We start from the raw sequence: 19502 nt of genomic DNA, 5'->3' as shown, positions 1-19502 counted from the left end.
ATAATGCCCGCAAATGTGTGATAATCTTCCGGAAATCGCGCGTCTCCCTTGTGGTCTTCAAATAAATCGTGCACCCTTCTCACCCCCGGATCCCTCCTCCAGGACCGAGTCTGGACATCCCTGGGCTAGATCAACTGAGAAATCTTCCATGACTATGAAAAGATAGGTCAGATAGGTTAAGCAAGAGTTAACCCATTCAGAACCTTAAAATGCATTATAGAACAAAGAATGAAGGTGATTAAGACAAGCTTGATTGCTACCCATATAAAAGGAAATAACATTTTCTTGTTGAAATACAAGCGTAAATGGCGCTTTCAAGTCCTTAATAGACAGAAACGGTTTTAATTTCTATACTAAGACTATACTAATAAAAATTGAGAGCATTATGAAAATAAACCCCAGAATTGCTTGGTTTCACACAAGATGAAAGTGGTCACGATTTAAGCCAGAGGAACCAGAAACCTCTGAAACAGAACAGATTAAAATGCTATAATCTCAGTTATGTCTTAATTTGGGTTACATACAGAACTTAACATCAGCTAAACACACCAGCAGAGCATTCAGAGCCTTTACTGGATTCCAGGGAAAGATAGATCTGTGTGTCGCCTGTATAAAAAAAAAAATATATATATATATATATATATATATATATATATATATATATATATATATATATATATATATATATATATATATATATATATATATATATATATATATATATATATATATATATATATAAATATAAATTCAACCCCAGGGGAACCATGTAAAAAAAGAAAATTAAATAGAGCGAAAATAGAGCCTTAAGGGATGCCACACGTAAGTGCAACAGCATATTAAACAAATTTGCCAACACTAGAACCTAAAATTAGGGTTAAACCATTTAAGAGCATTGCAAAGTGAATATTTATCATTACCATTATTACCATGTTACACAGAACACAGAAGGCACGGGTCAGTACATAGCTCAGTTTTGGGGTCTGTTCTATATGGGATTGGTACAACAAAGGAAAAATCTCCACTGGATGATTTTTTTTCTTGTTTATTTGTTGCAGGAGGTGGAGTTTTAAATATGTTGCACCGCTTCAGTGCACTTCTAAACACAACAACAATGGCGGCTGAAAGAACAGTTTTAAAAATATCTGACAAGAAGCTTTTCTGAGGAAAGCGGCACATCACATTGCTTTACATTTACCACGGACAGATGTTTAGAATTTTATCAGGTGTGTTTGTGCTTTCCAACAGGTGTTTGAAACTCTTAATTTTTTCTGAGATTAATGGTACAGGTATGTATGAGCTCTGCTACTTAACCCTGAAGTGTTGCAATCTTAGGCCCGATTCCAATTCTATTCTTGTACCCTTACCCCCTTCCCCTTGGCCCTTACAACTGAGTGTAATGGGAAAGGGCTTCAAAATATACCACTAAGAATTGGGACAGCCCTATATCACCTGCGCACGTCATATGTCATCACGATCTCATGCTTCATGTGAGATCAGACAATCGCAACTGCTGTAGCCATTCCAGTTGTGCTATTTTTTGGTATTTATCTTCAGGAAATCACTGAAGGCATATATTATGTTATCATAATGATCTGATGTGGCAATAAGATCGTAACTGTACTGTGCATTTACACAGTGGCCAAATTCATTGACGTAAACAAACCAAAAACAACACTAACATTATAGCAGACACTGTAAAAAGGTCAACCCCAGCCACTAGACATTACTGACAGGGTATTCGAGTGTCATCGAGTGTCAGTATGTTGTGGGACTGCTGTACAGGAGTTATTATTAGGGATTATAGATCACGAAATTTAGCAGGGTTTTTTTTAGGGTTTTTCTTTTTTTTTTTAAAGCATGATGGTAAAAGACAAACGCGGTTATAAATACATTTAAACATATGTTTGTTTGTCGTAAAAATTCGTAATAATGACAAAAAAAAAATACTAATTTGTGAATCTCCTAACTTCCTGCTTTAGCAATGCTGCCGCTGTGGCTGGTGTATCTCTTTAAGCTAAAGAGAATTAGGACACCCCTACCCCTTCACGTGACCACACAAAACGAGAAGTAGGGGGTAAGGGGAAGGGCTAAGGGGTAGAATTAGGATTGGGCCTAACTGTCCACGCAAAAGTCTTTGAGATGGCATGAAAACTTTACGTAGAAGATGTGACAACTCTCTCGCTCTGTCCTGCATGCGTTAGTGAGCCCGTGTCCCCCTCTCACTTTAGATTCCCCTCGTTCTTCACAGCACTTCATTCCTCATGCTGCGCTGCACTTCGAGTCGTTCAGCAAGGTCAGAGTCAAAACAAGTGGACAAGATTCAACTTACAGCTGAACCCCCGAGTGCAGAACAGGGGTGACGTTTACTAGCAAACACCATTAAGCTGGTGACAACACAGGCTTAAGGAATCAATAAGAGCCTAGATCGGTGTTGCGAAGAATGAACACGAATTCAACTGGTAAACAGCAGAACGTGATCCATATGAAGTCGTGACACAGGCTCACTGGAAATGGGTGATTCAGCCTTTTAACATACGTTGGACTGCAGTTTCTAGGTAAAATGTATACTGCGGGGCATTAGGACGCTAATAACGTTTTCTTTTTAGTAATGATAGTTAGAGGGACATATTATTGATAAATAAATTATTATTTTCATGCAGTTCTTTGTAAAACACCAAATACTACAAAATAACTTGGTGTTTGTTTATGGTTTTAGGTTATTTAACTTGTGCGAAGATCTGGCAGGCAAAAAAAATAGGCCGTAATGGCAGTTACAATAGGATATCCATAGAAATGCAGCACTATCCGGTCATATTTAAATGTTTTTCAAGTTACGAATACTTGTATCACACATTAACACAACAAAACAGAGATACATTTTCAGTCATTTAAAACCATGGTGCCACTGTTCGAGCTCTAATTTGTTTATGTTTACATCTGTCTTGTAGATATTACCCAAGGATTTAGGACCTACTCACACTATGCCATCCGTACCGTGCCCAGGCCCGTTTCCCGGATCGTTTGAGTGCGATGAATTGGGCTCAAGCACAGTTCACTTGGCCGGCCCTGGCCCGTTTGGAAGAGGTGTGCTTGAGCGCGGTTCACTTGAGCTTTTGTGTGAGTGCAAATAGCGCCAAAGCCCGAAACTGAAAGCGAGATGTGACTTTTAAGGGGCTGTTTCATATGGATTTATTAATCATTGTTACTGTTCAGTGAACGCAAACTGCCGTAGTTTATTAAAGGCGAGAACTCCTCACAGCACGACAGCTGCGCGGCTTCAGCAGACCTCCTCATTCCTGCAGCACGAGAGCATTATGATTGTTTATGAGCGCCAAAAGTGGCGGATCTGTACGGCGAAATATCTGACTGGGTGTCACCGCATCCCTAAGGACTGTTTGGCGAAATATTTGACTGCATGTCACTGCATAATAAACTACTGAAACGATATAACTAGAGAAATCTCCACTGTGCTGCTGAGTGAGAGATCGCTTCCCACTGAACAGCGCAGCAGCGATGACGTATACGTATATTTGGTGTCAGTTGCTTTTGCCTACGCACTAGAGTAAATGGGGCCTTAGATTAATATGCTGTTAGGGAAAATCTGTTCACTTAATTAAGTGAACTCTAAAGCTCAAAATTCTCCCATTTGTACATTTTATTTCATTTCAATTTTCGCAAGACTCACATTTCAGTGTATACTTATATTGTACTATTTCTATTTCTACATATGGTGAAAAACTATTAAATGTAAAAATCTACAGTTTGTAAAAATTTCATGTTATAAATCTAAGAAAACAAAAATCTATGAACATTTCCACACTTTCCTTTTACATTTAATATAATAATGGAATTTAAATGTTTTATTCTTCCTGGTTGTAATCAATTACAGCATATGCTGTTGGGTTTAATGTTGCATCTTACATTGTTAAATGAATATGTTTTTGTATTATTTTAGTGTTGTTTAGAGTAAGCTGGATGCAATTGAATGTAGATTCAGTTTTAGTACTTCAGCATGCTGGTATTAGCACTATTCGTGAAACATACTTTTTTTAACAGTGTAAATTTAAGTTTAATTCATGAAATCTTCATTTTAAAGTCACTTGGTGTGTATTATGCAACATGCGTGTATGGTATGCAATATGCGTGTAATTTCAATTTAAATTTTAGCTGTAGTCCTAGTATCTTCCAATAAGGTCTTAGAAATAACAGGGTTTTTTTATTAGCTCTTTTTACATTTAGCTTTACTTTTGTTTTTGTTTTGTTTTTTAATTAACAGTTATAGTGTTAGTCATTTTACACCTTTAAGATTAAGTTTTCAATTTACATTTTATAATATATTTTAGCTTTATAGTCATTGTAAAAGTTAATTTTAAATGTAAAACAACTTGCAATAGTTTTAGTATTCTTTTTTAGGCAAAAATAACAAATTCCATTTTACAATCTGAACTAACCTTGATGAGTCATAGAAATTATAGCTGAAGAAAATTTGATCAGGAAATTAATTCTCCATTGCGTGAGAGATTTAAAAAATTCTGAGCTGAGTTTTTTTTTTTCCTTTACTTTCATCAACTCGTAAAATTTTGTTTCTCGCCACTGTCACCACTGGCTTGCTTGGTTTGGGACTTGTGGAGTTGTACGTTGATGGATTAGCTCTTCAGTGTTTGGAATTTCACTTCAGCAGCGAAAATTAACCACAATGAAATTAAGTAAATTAAACTAACTCTGAAAGTAAAGTTTCAATTTCAATTTACAAGAACTTCTATGTTAAGCTGCTTTGACACAATCTACATCATAGGTCTCAAACTCGATTCCTAGAGTTCTGCAGCTTTGCTCAAAAAACCAAATCAAACACAGCTGACCCAACTAATCAAGGCGTTCAAGACAACTAGGGACTATTAAAAAGGTATGAGTTGGAGGTGGTTGGAGTTAAACTATGCAGAGCTGTGGACCTCCGGGAAATAAGTTGAGACCATTGATCTACTTCGTAAAAGTGCTATAGAAACAAAGATGATTTGAAGTTTTAACAGCAGATGGTGCTTTAGACGTATAGTTTTTAATGATACACTAAAATGCTCATGAGGAAGAGTACTTGCAAGTTTGGCAGGGTCATGCATATTAGCATTTATTTGACAAGATTAATGATTAATTAATTAATCTCACTTTGAACACTGTTGTAATACTCAAAACTTTTGTGCCTTTATTAATGATTAGTTTAGGTTCAAGTGAGATTTGCAAAGAATTGTATGCAAATTTTCCAAAGGATTGAGTGCCATCTGCTGTTAAAAACCAAGCTCAGAATCAAGTACAGTGATGTATTTTGAAAATCTCAGCATTGATTTCTTCACCACAGCTCCATTGCAAATGTAAAATGATATGAGTGATAAAAACACACCGCTTTGGCATATGCAAAGCTACTTAAATTCAACAGAAAACCTTATTAATTTTCTTGGAATAAAAGGATTTTTGCTTCATTATTACATCAGGGTAGCAGAGTCAACTTGACATTTGAGTTTATACCTATCAAAATACCATATACAGAAGTGAACTCAACTAAAAGTTTGCCTCATAACTGATAACTTTTTTTTGCATGTTTATTACATTTTAATGTTTCAGATCATCAAACTAATTAAAATATTAGTCAAAGATAACACAAGTAAAATGCATGCAGTTTGGAAATGAAGGTTATTATCATTATTAAGGGAAAACAAAATACAAATCTACATAGCCCTGTGTGAAAAAAGTGTTTGCACCTTAAACATAATAACTGGTTTTCAATAACTTATTATTAATGCCAATTCAGCCAAATTGAAAAGTTTGAGCATAAACCACTTTTCTAATATCATCCCACAGCATCTCAATTGCATTTACAAAGTAGGAAAACAGCCCCAGACCAACACACAATCACATTTTACTGTTTGTATGATGTTCTTTTTCTGAAATGCGGTGTTACACCACACAAAATGGGATAGTGGAGTGCGAGGCACAAATGTAACATTTTTAAGGTATTTGCTCAGGCTTAACCATGGCATACTTCAGAGGTTTTCACCACAGTGTCGGCAAATTTCTTCCTGCCAAGTATTGAAAAAATTTGCCAAAGTTTGGATGAGAAACACAGGAAAAAGCATTTTTGCAGCATTAAAGTGTTTTTTTTATTACAGTCAATATTTTTTTTATTTAAAAAAATCTGTGAAAGTATGTACATAAAATATTGTTGTGATCACCATCTTCTAGGCTAAAAGATGGAACCATTTTGTAAAGATGAAAAAAACACAGTGACTGCTAGCCAATTTTGAGTAAAACAAGACACAGCGGGGTTAGTTGTAACAGGGTGTTACAATTAAGCCACACACTGTGGGACAGCAAAAACAAAAACAAAAATGAATTTTGAGTGTAATGTTGGGAACTTTTTAAATAAAAAATGTTTTTTAATGAAAAAAAAATGTAAAAATTTTTGTTAATAATGCAAATAAATGCATTGTATAATAATGGATAAATGGACAATAATGTGAATAAATTCAAAAGTGTTTATCCAATAAACAAATAAATACATAAACATACTGTGCTATGTAGAATAAAATGAGCCGACTACTATGGAAATATAGCTTCTATTTAAAGTAAACTGAATTTAAATTAATTGTGAAATCTGCCTTTAATGGTGATACAGTGGTTGGTTGCTGTCACTCACAGCAAGAAGGTCACTGGTTCGAGCCTCGGCTGGGTCAGTTGGCGTTTCTGTGTAGAGTTTGCATGTTCTCCCTGCGTTCGCGTGGGTTTCCTCCAGGTGCTCCGGTTTCCCTCACAGTCCAAAGACATGTGGTATAGGTGAATTTGTGTAGGCTAAATTGTCCACAGTGTTATATGTGTGCGAATGAGTGTGTGTGGATGTTTCCCAGACATGGATTTCGGCTGGAAGGGGATCCCCTGCGTAAAACATATGCTGAATAAGTTGATGGTTAATTTGACCCCAGTGGCGATCCAGATTAATAAAATAACTAAGCCGAAAAGAAAATGAATGAATTAATGAAAATCTGCCTTTATAAACATGTGTTACAACCAACCCCACGTCTGTTACAACTTGCCCTGCAGGTGGGGTAAATAGTAACATTTTTACTCCTGGCACTTTTGGCAATACTGCACAGAAACCACAGGTTCTGCGATCAACTTCAGTGCTCATTTGTAGGAGAGGCTTTTGTTAAAAAAAATGGTTTGTCTAACCCCATTACTTTGTTCATTATTTGACCAAAACCAAAACGTGTCACTTTGAGCGCCGCTCTCCCCAACACATCTTCCAAAAAGTTCAACTTTTGCATGTCAATCCACAGACCATTTTCCCAAATGTCTTGGTGACCATCAAAATGTTTTTTTCTGGCAAATTTGAGATGAGCCTTTATGTTCTTCAAACTCAAAAGTGGTTTTAGTCCTGGAACCACATTTGCCCAGTCTCTTTCTTATGGTGGAGTCATGAAAACCCATCGTAACTGCGGTAAGAGAGGCCTGCAGTTCTTTGGATGTTGTTGTAGTTTTTGTGGATCTTTTAATCTAAATTACCTTGTCAGGCAGTTTCTGTGGGTGTGGCTAGAGAAAATGAACTCAGGTGTGATAAACCAGAGTCATGTTTTAATTGGGAAAACATTTTTACACAGGGCTATGTAATTTTGGATTTTTTTTTCCTTAACAATTTAAAACCTTTACTTAAAATACATGACGAGTTTACTTGTGTTATCTTTGACTTATTTTTAAATTTGTTTGATGATTTAAAACATTGAAGTGTGAAAAACTTGGATTTTTTTTTATTAGTAAGGAGCAAACACTTGTTCACATCACTGTATATCTTTGAAAGCATACATGGCAGGCATGTTCATATACTTTCCATGCATTTGTGAAACCTACAAAGGTATCCAGACAAGCAACTCACTAGGTGAAACAAAGCACAGTGAACTAACACAACTGTATGTGATTTCTAGAGTCAAGACATGCGAGGGTCAGGGAATGTTGATTATGGTGATGGCTGAGAGGTTTCTCTGTGGAGCGATACAGATACAGAATAATAGATGCGCGTCATCTCCTTTCAAAACTCAGAGACAGACATTGAATTATTCATCCAGGTTTGATGGCCGCGTGGGTCTCTCTCGCTTCCCCTTCTCATATATTGCAGCCTGTGGGCCTGCTTTACCTTAAATAATGGCATCAAACAATCATGGCATGCTCTGCACTTTCATTAGGGCTGCACAATATATCGTTTCAGCATCGATATTGCAATGTGTGCATTCAAAATAGTGACATCGCAGTATCTGCAACTTGGAGTCAGTAGTATGGTCGATCAGTAGTCACAGTTGAAAAATGTGTGATTTATGGTTACACTTTGCAGGGATACCACAATGCTCCCAAAAATCATATGCAGATTACAAAATCCTCCCAATTAACTTTGAAATGATAAATACAAATAGTAAAATAAATAATAATAATAAATAATAATGTAAAATAAATTTACAAATAGAGTCATTTATTCATTCATTCATTTTCTTATCGGCTTAGTCCCTTTATCAATCTGGGGTCGCCACAGCGGAATGAACTGCCAACTTATCCAGCAAGTTTTTACGCAGCGGATGCCCTTTCAGCCGCAACCCATCTCTGGGAAACATCCACACACACATTCACACACACACTCACACACTACGGACAATTTAGCCTACCCAATTCACCTGTACCACATGTCTTTGGACTGTGGGGGAAACCGGAGCACCCGGAGGAAACCCACGCGAAGGCAGGGAGAACATGCAAACTCCACACAGAAACGCCAACTGAGCCAAGGTTCGAACCAGCGACCTTCGTGCTGTGAGGCGACAGCACTACCTACTGCACCACTGCCTCGCCCTAGAGTCATTCAAGATCTTGTAAAATTATACTCAATATCACAATATGTAATTGCAGAAATGGAAAATCTTGCAATGTCAGTTATCAAAATCTTCTCTTTCAACCTTCATTTCCAAACCAGCAGTAAAAAACAGCAAAATGCCTCAAACTGAACTTCTTCCAAAACAAACACCTCAAGTTTGAGCATCTCTCATAATTGATAATGCTCTGCGGTAAATGTCTTCGCTCATCATTCTCACCCCAACAGCTTCAAAGTATGCTATTTCAGATCGATAACAATAACAGCACTGCACAATAGAGATGGACAGAGTGGCTGAACACAAGAGCTTCGGAGCCTGAATTGCTATAACATGTCTGAAAGCACTGAAAAACATTTGATGCTATTAGAGTTAGAGCCGCAGGTTACTCGTTTCAAGTCCTTTTCCACTAGTTTAATATCATAATTACTGTGGTTGAGATGTTCTTGAAGCTATCTTGAAACAAAGTGGAGATGTAGGGTTGTTTATCCAGATTTATTTCACCACCTCAATTTCTGTTGGAATGAATTTAAAACAGTCATGGTGCCATCTGCTGGACAGAAAGTGGAAATGATGCTGAGATACGGAGGATGTTATTTTATGTCAATTTCAGAAAGACTGTAAATAATATGCGCAGTAGATATTTTACCCTAATCCTTAATTAAAAGTACATTAAAACAGCTCTTTTATGAAACTGATTTAGCTGAATTAACTCTTGTGCACTTTTGAAATTTGCTACTTGTTTGATTTGTTAGGGATGAAAACATCCACTCAATTAAACTGCTGAAAAATGCATCAGATTAATATTTTTTCAAATATTTTTGCATAAGTCTCTCAATCAAACTTAGTCCTCATCAAAACTACTAAATTGTTTAGAAAATTACAGGATTTTAACTCTTTAATTGCCAAGTTCACAAATGATTACACTGATTTGGTGAAAAAAAACACAAAATGAAGTATTTTTAAAATAAAAATAATAGTTGAGGACTGGATTGTTTTTTACTTTTTATTACAATCCTTAATTAGTAACAACAGTGGATAAGTTTACTGTTGGTGGCTGTTTTGCCCTATTGACTTCCATTATGACCACACTTAATGGTGCCTGAATACACAGTTTTAGTTTTTATTTACTCCATGTAGTTCTGACAGCTGAGATGCATATTTTGATTTTCTCAGATACATCAACGCAAGTATGTAAAGGTCACTCTCGCACACTCAGATACACATACACACACTTTAATTTGCTGCTATACTCTATATAAAATCCAGAAACTAAGCTTTTTTTGCACATGCCAATCTAAAGGGTTAATCGTGCCAACTGAAGATTAATAGTAAAAATTAGAAATTTTACCTCTTCCCAACTGGGAAAACCACCAACAATCAAAAAAAGCATGATTATATGGTGTCATGGTTTTGTAATAAAAAATGTGGTTATAATGAAAGTCAATGGGGCAAAAACAGCTACCAACAGTAAATTATGGAGAAAAAAAATAATGTATCAAAGGCCAATTTGTTTCACATATCCAAGACTTTAATAAAAGGTAAAAAAAATAATAAAAAAAAAAACAGTCCACAACTATTTTTTATACTGAAAACAAATACATAATTTTGTGTGTTTTTTTCACCAAATCAGTGACATTCATTCATTCATTCATTTTCTTGTCGGCTTAGTCCTTTTATTAATCCGGGGTCGCCACAGCGGAATGAACCGCCAACTTATCCAGTAGGTTTTTATCCAGCGTTATCCCATCACTGGGAAACATCCACACACACACACATTCACACACACTCTATGGACAATTTAGCCTACCCAATTCACCTGTACCACATGTCTTTGAACTGTGGGGGAAACCCACGCAAGCACCCGGAGGAAACCCACGCGAAGGCAGGGAGAACATGCAAACTCCACACAAAAACGTCAACTGAGCCGAGGTTTGAACCAGTGACCCAGAGACCTTCTTGCTGTGAGGCGACAGCACTACCTACTGCGCCACTGCTTCGCCTTAGAGTCATTCAAGATCTTGTAAAATTATACTTAATATCGCAAAATGTAATTGCAGAAATTTTCTGATGTAAATGTAATTTTCCAAACAATTTAGTAGTTTTGATCAGGACTGAGGTTGCTAAACAGATTAAAAAATAAATAAAAATAAATAATTGTCAAAAAATATAAATTAATCTGATGCATTTTTACAGCAGTTTTTTTTCAGTGGATGTTTTAATCCCGAACATGACAAAAGGGTTGTAAATTTGCCCAGTGTGTATCATTGTGTTTTAAAAATAATTCTCAAAGCATTTTTTTCAAAATGTGTCAAAATAAGATTTGTCACCAAAAATCATATGGATATATGGATAAATTAAGACACAAAATCACCCCAGAGTGGACGAAAACATCCCCAAAAGAACATAAGGGTTAAGGAACATTGTGATTTTCTGAATTGTGACATTCTTAGTTTTTATATTAAGAGATGTATTTAGTTGCATCTATAAGTCATTATTAATATTCAAATATTAATAATAAATCATTTAACATTTTATTATAATCACAGAGACCGGATAGGCTGTTTTATTTTACTGACATTTAGCAACTTACATTACATAAACAAATTCATTTATTTTCTGCTGCTAGGTTGCGGGGGCAGCAGTCTTAGGCGAGAACCCCAGACTTCCATCTCCCCAGACACTTCCTCCAGCCCCTCAGAGCGGTTAAGAAAAATGTGACATGTAGCTGGTGCATATAAAGATGTTATGTTAAAGTTTATTTTAATAAAATATTAACCAGCTTTTAACAATTCATTTAAAAAGGGTTCTTGATTATGACTATGCTAATTTTTTAGATAACGTGCAGCTTGTTCAACACAAAGGAGGGCATTTTATTTTCAGCTGGTGTATTATAGTTTTGCATTTTAAAATTTGTTTTTCATTTGTATTAGTTAAATTTGATGTAAATCTCAATTTAGATTTGTTTGTTTGATTATGCTCTTTTATTTAGAGATCACGTTGTCTATCAGTTTTCGTTCAATTATTTTTAAATCAGTTTAAATCAGTTTATCAAATTAAATCAAACACTAAATCCCAAATTGTGTGCCTACTAATTTTGAAAACGATTATTTATATATTAAGTCTTATATAATTCCAGTTTTTTTTTTTTTTGTGACTGTTGTTGGTTTCATTAAGATTAAGTTTTCCATGTATTATGATTTTTTATTTAATTAAATTTTTTTAAATGCCCAATAGTTAATAACCTTGGTATTTTACCCATTCTGGTGAAAATTTTTAAGAATGGCTAGGCAGCGAGTTACCTGTAGAGCCATGGATATGCCTTCTGGGTGACAAACTAGTGATATCTTATATAGGTAAAAAATCCTTTATTCTTCTGTAGATTGGACGCATTACAGTTGCTAGGATGATACTACGTAATTAAGTGTCCAAGAATGCCAGAAATAAAAGAGTGGATTAATGGATTGATTGAAAATTGCATCGTAGGAGTGTATGCTGGGAAGATTAAATAATGAGGCAGAAGTACATAGAAAATGGGATAATCTCTGGCGACACTTAAAAGAACGATAAATGAGTATGTCTTTCAAAGGTAGAAACCTTAATTTCCATATACGTTTACTATATGTTGTTTTTTTTTTGTTGAATTTTTTTGGTGTGACAGGTAGCTGAGTATATAACATGTATCATATGTATGTGTATTGTGAAGAGCGTTCTGTTTTCTTGGCTGTTCAACAAAAGAAAAAGGTTGAATTGCAAAAAAAAAAAAAAAAAAAAACCTTGGTACACTTTACAGTACAGTGAGCTTTTCCTGGGTTAAATTAGTGTAAAATAAACTGTTAACTGTGAAAAATAAAAGGAAGACTACAGTCAAGAAAAAAAAACTGCAAGTATAATTACAAAACAAAACAGCTTTTAAAATTATACATTGCTTGATATTTAATATAAATCAAATCACACTGAGGAACTGAATATTCTTGCTCCTTTGAAATTGGAAGTATGATTTGAGTGAAAATTTGAAACCAGCTGATCAACATGTAGTATAATCAGTGAAATCTATAGGCCAAAGCCCTCAATATTTGATCATTAATAGTTTGTGAAGATATGGCTCATGTACTATCAGTGAGTATTTATCCCTGTTATATTAGACCGACAAGAGATTACTTACTAACTTCTTTTCAAACAATGCTGAATCAATTAAAAATAATGTTGGGTAACACTTTATTCTGATCATCCAATTGAGTATTACTAGACTGTCTGCTCTTCAACAAACACTTAACTGACTTTACATGTCAACTTACATTAACTCTAACCCCAACCCTAACCCCAACTTAACAGTCTAACAGAATTGTTGGTATGTAGATGCAATGTAACTTAAATTCACCAAACGGACCATCAAAATAAAGTGTGACCCAATGTTGAGTGTTTTCAAATAGTTATATTTGATTTGTCAAAGTCACATATGTACCAATTTTCACAATTTTCACATCTATAACGAAGCTTTTTTCTCATAAATGCAAAAATGTCAAAAAATATATAACCAATTGTTTTTGTACTGTAGAGAGCCAACTCTTATCCTTTTGGTTAGCATTATTTATTTTGGCCTGGGTAGTGTAATTAACAGTATTTCTATAAAGTGTACTGTATAAACTCGCAGACTTATTTTGGTCACATCCATAAGGCATGTTCATTTTAAATATAAACAGATGTTTCAAAATAATGTTAACATAGACTTTTTTTGTGCATTTATGTTTTGATTTTTACTGCAAATGTCACATCCATAATGCTGGAATTGCTCATATATAATAAATTAGATAGTTAACTAAATTAGTACATATGGGACACACAAAAGATATTAAATAAATGCAGCAGTTCTTAGACTCAAAGTCTTTCATTTCCAGACAAAGCTACTAAATCATCGATTTGCCTCTTCTCAATTACCAAACACAAACCACTCGCTCCATTCATTGCTGTGTATTAATATTCCAGTCTCATCTCTCAATATTCCAGAAGTTCAGATAGAGTTCCACCACACAATCCTGCCAAACACTGGATATGAGAAGACAAGCAACAATTTAACAATGTCACCTCTAAAATGGACTCTTTAAATAAATTTATGATGATGTCGCTTCAAGGGCTGGTGCATTATGAGAGAAGAGAAAGCAAAAAGTATTACAATAAATGTACTTATTGGACTCCTCCACTTTTGTAGGAATCTGTCAAATACTCAAACATTCATTACTCAAGCTGAAAAAAACAGACTTCAAGGTCGCATAAAATTAAAATAAGTTTTTTAGATGTTAGTATTCCTCATTTTTAAGATATCTATAAGCTAATGTGCTCCAAAACAGAGATTAAATTGGCATTTAGAAGATATACATCTGATATTAACATGTAAAGCATGTAGTTTGTCAGCTCTGCCTAAATGAATCAACAGTTTTATTCATGTCAAGCTATACTACAATTTCTCCTAACCAATCAAATGCTCTCTAGTATGTGATATGCCCGCCCCCTTTAAGCCTCTTCGCATTTGTTTTTCTTTTGATCCACTTGAGCTCAACTACTTTTACTGGCAGAGTTGATGAAACAAAATGCTATTGGCTGTTTTTTTTAAAGGGGAGGAGCTTCACTATGTCCCACCATCTTTTTATGTTTAGGTTGAGATTACGTCAAACATTGAATAAAAATGCACATTTCAAAGCACTTCACAAGACCTTTCAATAGAGCTTCCTGCATGGTTAACCATGATAACAGAGAAATGCTCTGTAGGTTTGGTGTCGCTTATTAAGGTCAAGGCTTCACTCATAACCGCAATTAACATTGGAAACAAAAGTGATGATAAATGAAGGGCTTATAACAGACCTGGAGAGATTCCATATGAAAGCCAGATTGTCTTTCCCTCCAGACACAAAGTGACTGCTGTCATCAGTGAACTTGATGCAACTCAGGTCCTGAAAGTGGCGGCTCAAAATGGCCAACAAATTTCCTGTTGACACCTGTAGGAAAGCATTAAATGTTGAATGACTATTAGCCTACAAGGAAATTATTGTAGGCACAATGAAGAATAGCACAAATTTATTTTAAACGAGCATCAACGAGACTAGCAAATTTAAAAACATAGCATAAAACTTTTACCAAATATATAGAAATGTACAAATTATGTTGGTTTCATATCGTGTATAAGTAGTTTAAACAGGAATTTGATTATTACAATTTTAAAAATGAAGTACAAGTTACCATGAAGTAAAAAAAGTGTACATAATGGTTTCTTAAATATGATAAAATGACAATCAACTTGTTTACATGCATCCATTTATGAATTTAAATGTATTGAAATCCAATTGCAGATTTGTTTATATTTACTCAAAACATTGTAATCGGATTCAAACATCAATTTATGTGTGCTTAATAAATAATTAGATTAAAACTTTTGAATTTTAGAAAGTTTGCATTCAAGGTAGATCCATAAAAATATTTTTTATTTTTGTATTTTCAAGCAGGTTATAGGGCTCTATTTTTACAATCTAGGTGCAAAGTCTAAAGCATTAAGGGCGTGTCCAAATACACTTTTGCTATTTTAAGGATGAAAAAATACGGTTTGTGAAACGGCAAGGTTCTGCTTATTCTCTTAATGAGTCAGTTGCATCACACCATGACACATTTGCTATTTACATGTAGAAAAAGTAAATGCTTCACTAGTGGGAAAACAGATCATCTGCAGTGAGGATAAAGAATGAGCCTCCTCCATTCTGCCTCTTTACTATACTTTTACTCTTTATTTTACTCCTTACTTTGTGGATAAGAAACAGTGGAAACTCACTCCACTGAAGACATCCATTAGCCTACATATTTAATTTTGTTTGTTAAAAGCAAAGATTTGTTTCAAAACTATATCTAAATTCAGTTCTAATTTCCAGCAAATTAACAGATGAACCATAATAATGAAGTGTGGTAAAAAAACTGAGTTATATCTAAACACACGTCCTATTCTAATGGTAATGCATACATCTCCAAAACCTGACAGGTGGACAAATTTAAACTTGTTTTGATGTAATTAGTATGTATTTACAAATTGTAATTGTAATAAAAATATAATTACAAATCGTTAATTAATAATTTACAATACTACGTCTAATAATAACATTATAAAAATTGTCATGAATATAGAAAAAATGGATTTGCTATTTAAACAACGTGGCACAAAAGGGGAAAATTACTGTTGCACTCGTCTGAAAATGGCACACCAAACACGTCTTGCACCTTATTGCGCCAGGTGTATAATTGGGCCCAAAGTGTCTGAAAATGTAAATATTAGTTTAGATTTGGAATTAAATTTTGGAATTTTTAGTACACAGTCTCTTTTTGCTGTCAGACAGTTTATTTCCTGGTTTAATTTCTTAATTCTAATATTTTACTTAAACTATTTTAATTGTACTATTTATAGTGTTAATTTAAATTTATATTTAGGTTACAGTAGACTTCTAAAATAAAGTTGTTCATTAAGCAGCCTATTCACCTTATTCTTCGCCGATGAGCGGGTGCAGCCATTTGAATCTTTTTGGCTCGAGACTTCCGGTCTCATTCACTTGCATTCATTTTTAGACATTAAAAACTGCATATTTCGCTGTTTGATGTTGCAAACTGATATTTTCTTATTATATTATTTTACTTGGTCTGTATAGTCATGCAAACATTTGTTTGTAGAGCAAGTAGTTTGACCATTTTCTGCCATTTATTATTCCTAGTCATTTCTCCCATAGGCGACTGAAGCGGAAGTTCTAAGACAATCGCGAAAACAGGCGCACTTCCGCATTTTAGAATAAGGTCAATAGTGAAAATATACAGCCTAGTGGATTTAAATTTAATCATGCATTTATCAAAACATCTGCAGACTAACTAATGTCAACACTGCACAGCTCAGGAGCAGCAGAGAATTCTGAATATGATTGAGAAAGTAGTTACATGCTTATTATTTTCTATTGGATCGGATTAGAAAATATATAAACAAACACCCATTTCAATCGGATCGATTGATTTGAAACAGTTTGATAACAAATGGATTATTTGGGTGCATGTAAATGTCTAATGGCTTACAGTCAACCTATTATGAGTTGAATACTCAACTGGCTTCTAGTCAGATGTAATGGAAGATGTCTTTATGGACCAAAATCATTGTGAAATGATTACCACAATATCAATAATTTTTTTCTACAATGTTTTCAAATATTTTTTTTCAAAGAATTTACCAAGGTTATTCTAGTTTTGCACTGCTATTTTGAAACTAATTTAAATTTACTGTACAATATAGTTTTAGCCAATTTTATAATTTAATAATTTTGTTAGTTTTAGTTTAGCTTCTATTTTGTGAACACATTTCTATTCAATTCTTATATATTTAATTTAAGTTACAGTTTTAGTAATTCTAGTTTAGCAGAGTTAACCGTACCAACCGTATCCAATGTTGATCAGAGCAAAGTTTGGTGTTTGCACAGTTTACATTAAAGCTTGTGCAAACCTTAGTGATTAAAAAAATAAATGAATCCAAAAGCATGCCCATGTATATAATCATGTGCTTGACTGTTTGTCTGTAAAAGCATGTCTACTGTTATTTCTCTTAAAGTCAACAATTTTCTATATCAGAATTAGTGCTATGATGTCTGAAAATGATTATTTATTTTTGTTTATTATTATTATTTTATTTCAGTGACTGTTGTTGGCTTCATTGAATTTTAGTTCGTCCTTTAATGTCATTTTTATTTCAGTTAATAGAATATTTTCGACCATTAGTTTTAGTCTTATTTTAGTTTTCCTTTACTAAAATAACCTTGGTATATGCACTTATCATTCAACTTAATAGTTGTTTGTTTAAAGTTTAAAGGCATTCCTCTTTATGACCTCAGGTCGAACCTGACCCTGACATTTTTGCATTCAAGCCAAAAACAACCGTGAGAAGATGACATGCTCATTATAGAGGAGCATACATTAAATGTATTAGTAAAAAACAAACAAATGTAAGCCTGTCTTAATAAATAATTTTTGCTCTGTGATAAACGCTCACAGAAATAATTTTGCTAAGTGATATTATTATCCCTTCAAGCCACTGAATATATAACATCATGATAATAATAATAGGCATAAACACTTTAAAGGAACAAAAACTTTTCATGCTTAAGGCTACTAAGATTCTGTCATTTGATTTTAAAATAATAGCTACATGTCCTAATATAAACTTTCACAGCGGTAATGGTAGAAGGTCAATGCCCTTGTACGTGTGCATTTTACACTTTCACTTTTTTTAAAGTGGACTGCAGCTTTGAAAGTGCTCATTTAGACAACTTCTACAAAAACCATTAGTTTTCAATGTAGCTTTTCTTCAGCTGTCAGTAAGCCTTTTCAGTAAGAAGTGACTTGAGCTCATTGCCGCCTCCAACAGAGATTGGATGAAGTAACAGAGGATTCGCAATCAGCTAAAATGTTGTGACATTCATTTTTATGTAAACATCAACAGTGTTATATATACTGCATCATCAAAACATTCTGAGCTCATATCCATGTATTGTGTGATAAATCTATACAGTGAATATTGTGACAGGTCGAACGATGAGAATCTTGTCAACATAAAACAAAGCTTTAAAATATGTATTGAAGAGCAAAATGCATCTTCTCACCTCCCACAGGTATATAGCTTCAGCAATGCCTGCTAGCACATAAAGACCATCAGGAGACGCGCAAAGACATGTAACGATCCCAGGACACACAATCTTCTGCTGTAGCTGGTCCTGAAAAGAAGTTTGGGGCAGAATGTTACACAGAGCAAAATATTGAACATGTATTATTCACAAAAACCTCACATTTTTGGAAGAACACTATAAACTCTATATTGCAGATTAAATACATTTCAACTTTAACTGATTTGAACATCTGTTCCAGACACATAGAAGTGTTGCTTTTAGGCATGGGACGATAACCGTTTTCAAGGTATACCGTGGTTTGGAAAATTCAAGGTTTTAAAACCATCAACATTTTTTGCTATACCATTCCTAAGGTATGTGTTCAACTTTTTGTTTTGTTGTTGTTGTTGTTGTTGTTGTTGTTTTAGGACATCAGGGGTCCGTTCTTCGTACCTCGCTTAAATGATCTAAGATTATTTGGCAGATCCCGGATCTTTTAATCTTGATAACTGATCTCTCGCTAATTTGGTTCTTCAAACGAGTTCGGGAATCAGATTAGAATGTCTGGATAAACTGATCTGAGATCTCTGCGTGTGTTGTGAAGGACTGATCTATCGATCCTCGAAATCATGATCAGCAATGCAACGATTGGCTGACAGCACAGCAGCGTAATGACATCATCTGATTAATATTCAATTATGCATGTGAGCAAAATTACATCAAATGAGCAGTAAACGGCTTGTTCAATATGACACGCAAACCTTCCACATTTGTTGTGAGCTGCAGGCTTTACACTTTCATGTGTCAAGTGTATTTATCATGTATTTCAATGCAAATCAATGTATTTAGTTCCACATTTAGAAAATATTTTCTTTATTATAGTAGCCGTTTTTTAATCGGTGTATAACTGGTTGTTTACAAAAGCGTTTTCATATTGGTA

At 34.4% G+C, this 19502-nt stretch overlaps 1 protein-coding gene across 1 annotated transcript in view; it reads right to left on the bottom strand.

The window, feature by feature from the left end:
• Nucleotides 1-19502, bottom strand: part of wdr18 (WD repeat domain 18) — a 147498-nt gene that overhangs the window by 126129 nt on the left and 1867 nt on the right. The window contains exons 2-3 of the mRNA NM_001005206.1: nucleotides 18560-18670; nucleotides 14754-14887 (exon numbers count right to left, since the gene is read on the bottom strand). Coding sequence (NP_001005206.1) covers nucleotides 14754-14887; nucleotides 18560-18670 — 245 coding nt within the window. The remainder of the gene's footprint in view (nucleotides 1-14753; nucleotides 14888-18559; nucleotides 18671-19502) is intronic.

Source organism: Danio rerio, chromosome 11 (genome assembly GCF_049306965.1).
Source record: "Danio rerio strain Tuebingen ecotype United States chromosome 11, GRCz12tu, whole genome shotgun sequence".
NCBI classification, from domain to species: Eukaryota; Metazoa; Chordata; class Actinopteri; order Cypriniformes; family Danionidae; genus Danio; species Danio rerio.
The sequence above is the reverse complement of the archived record's forward strand: the minus strand, read 5'-3'. Positions and strand labels throughout refer to the sequence as shown.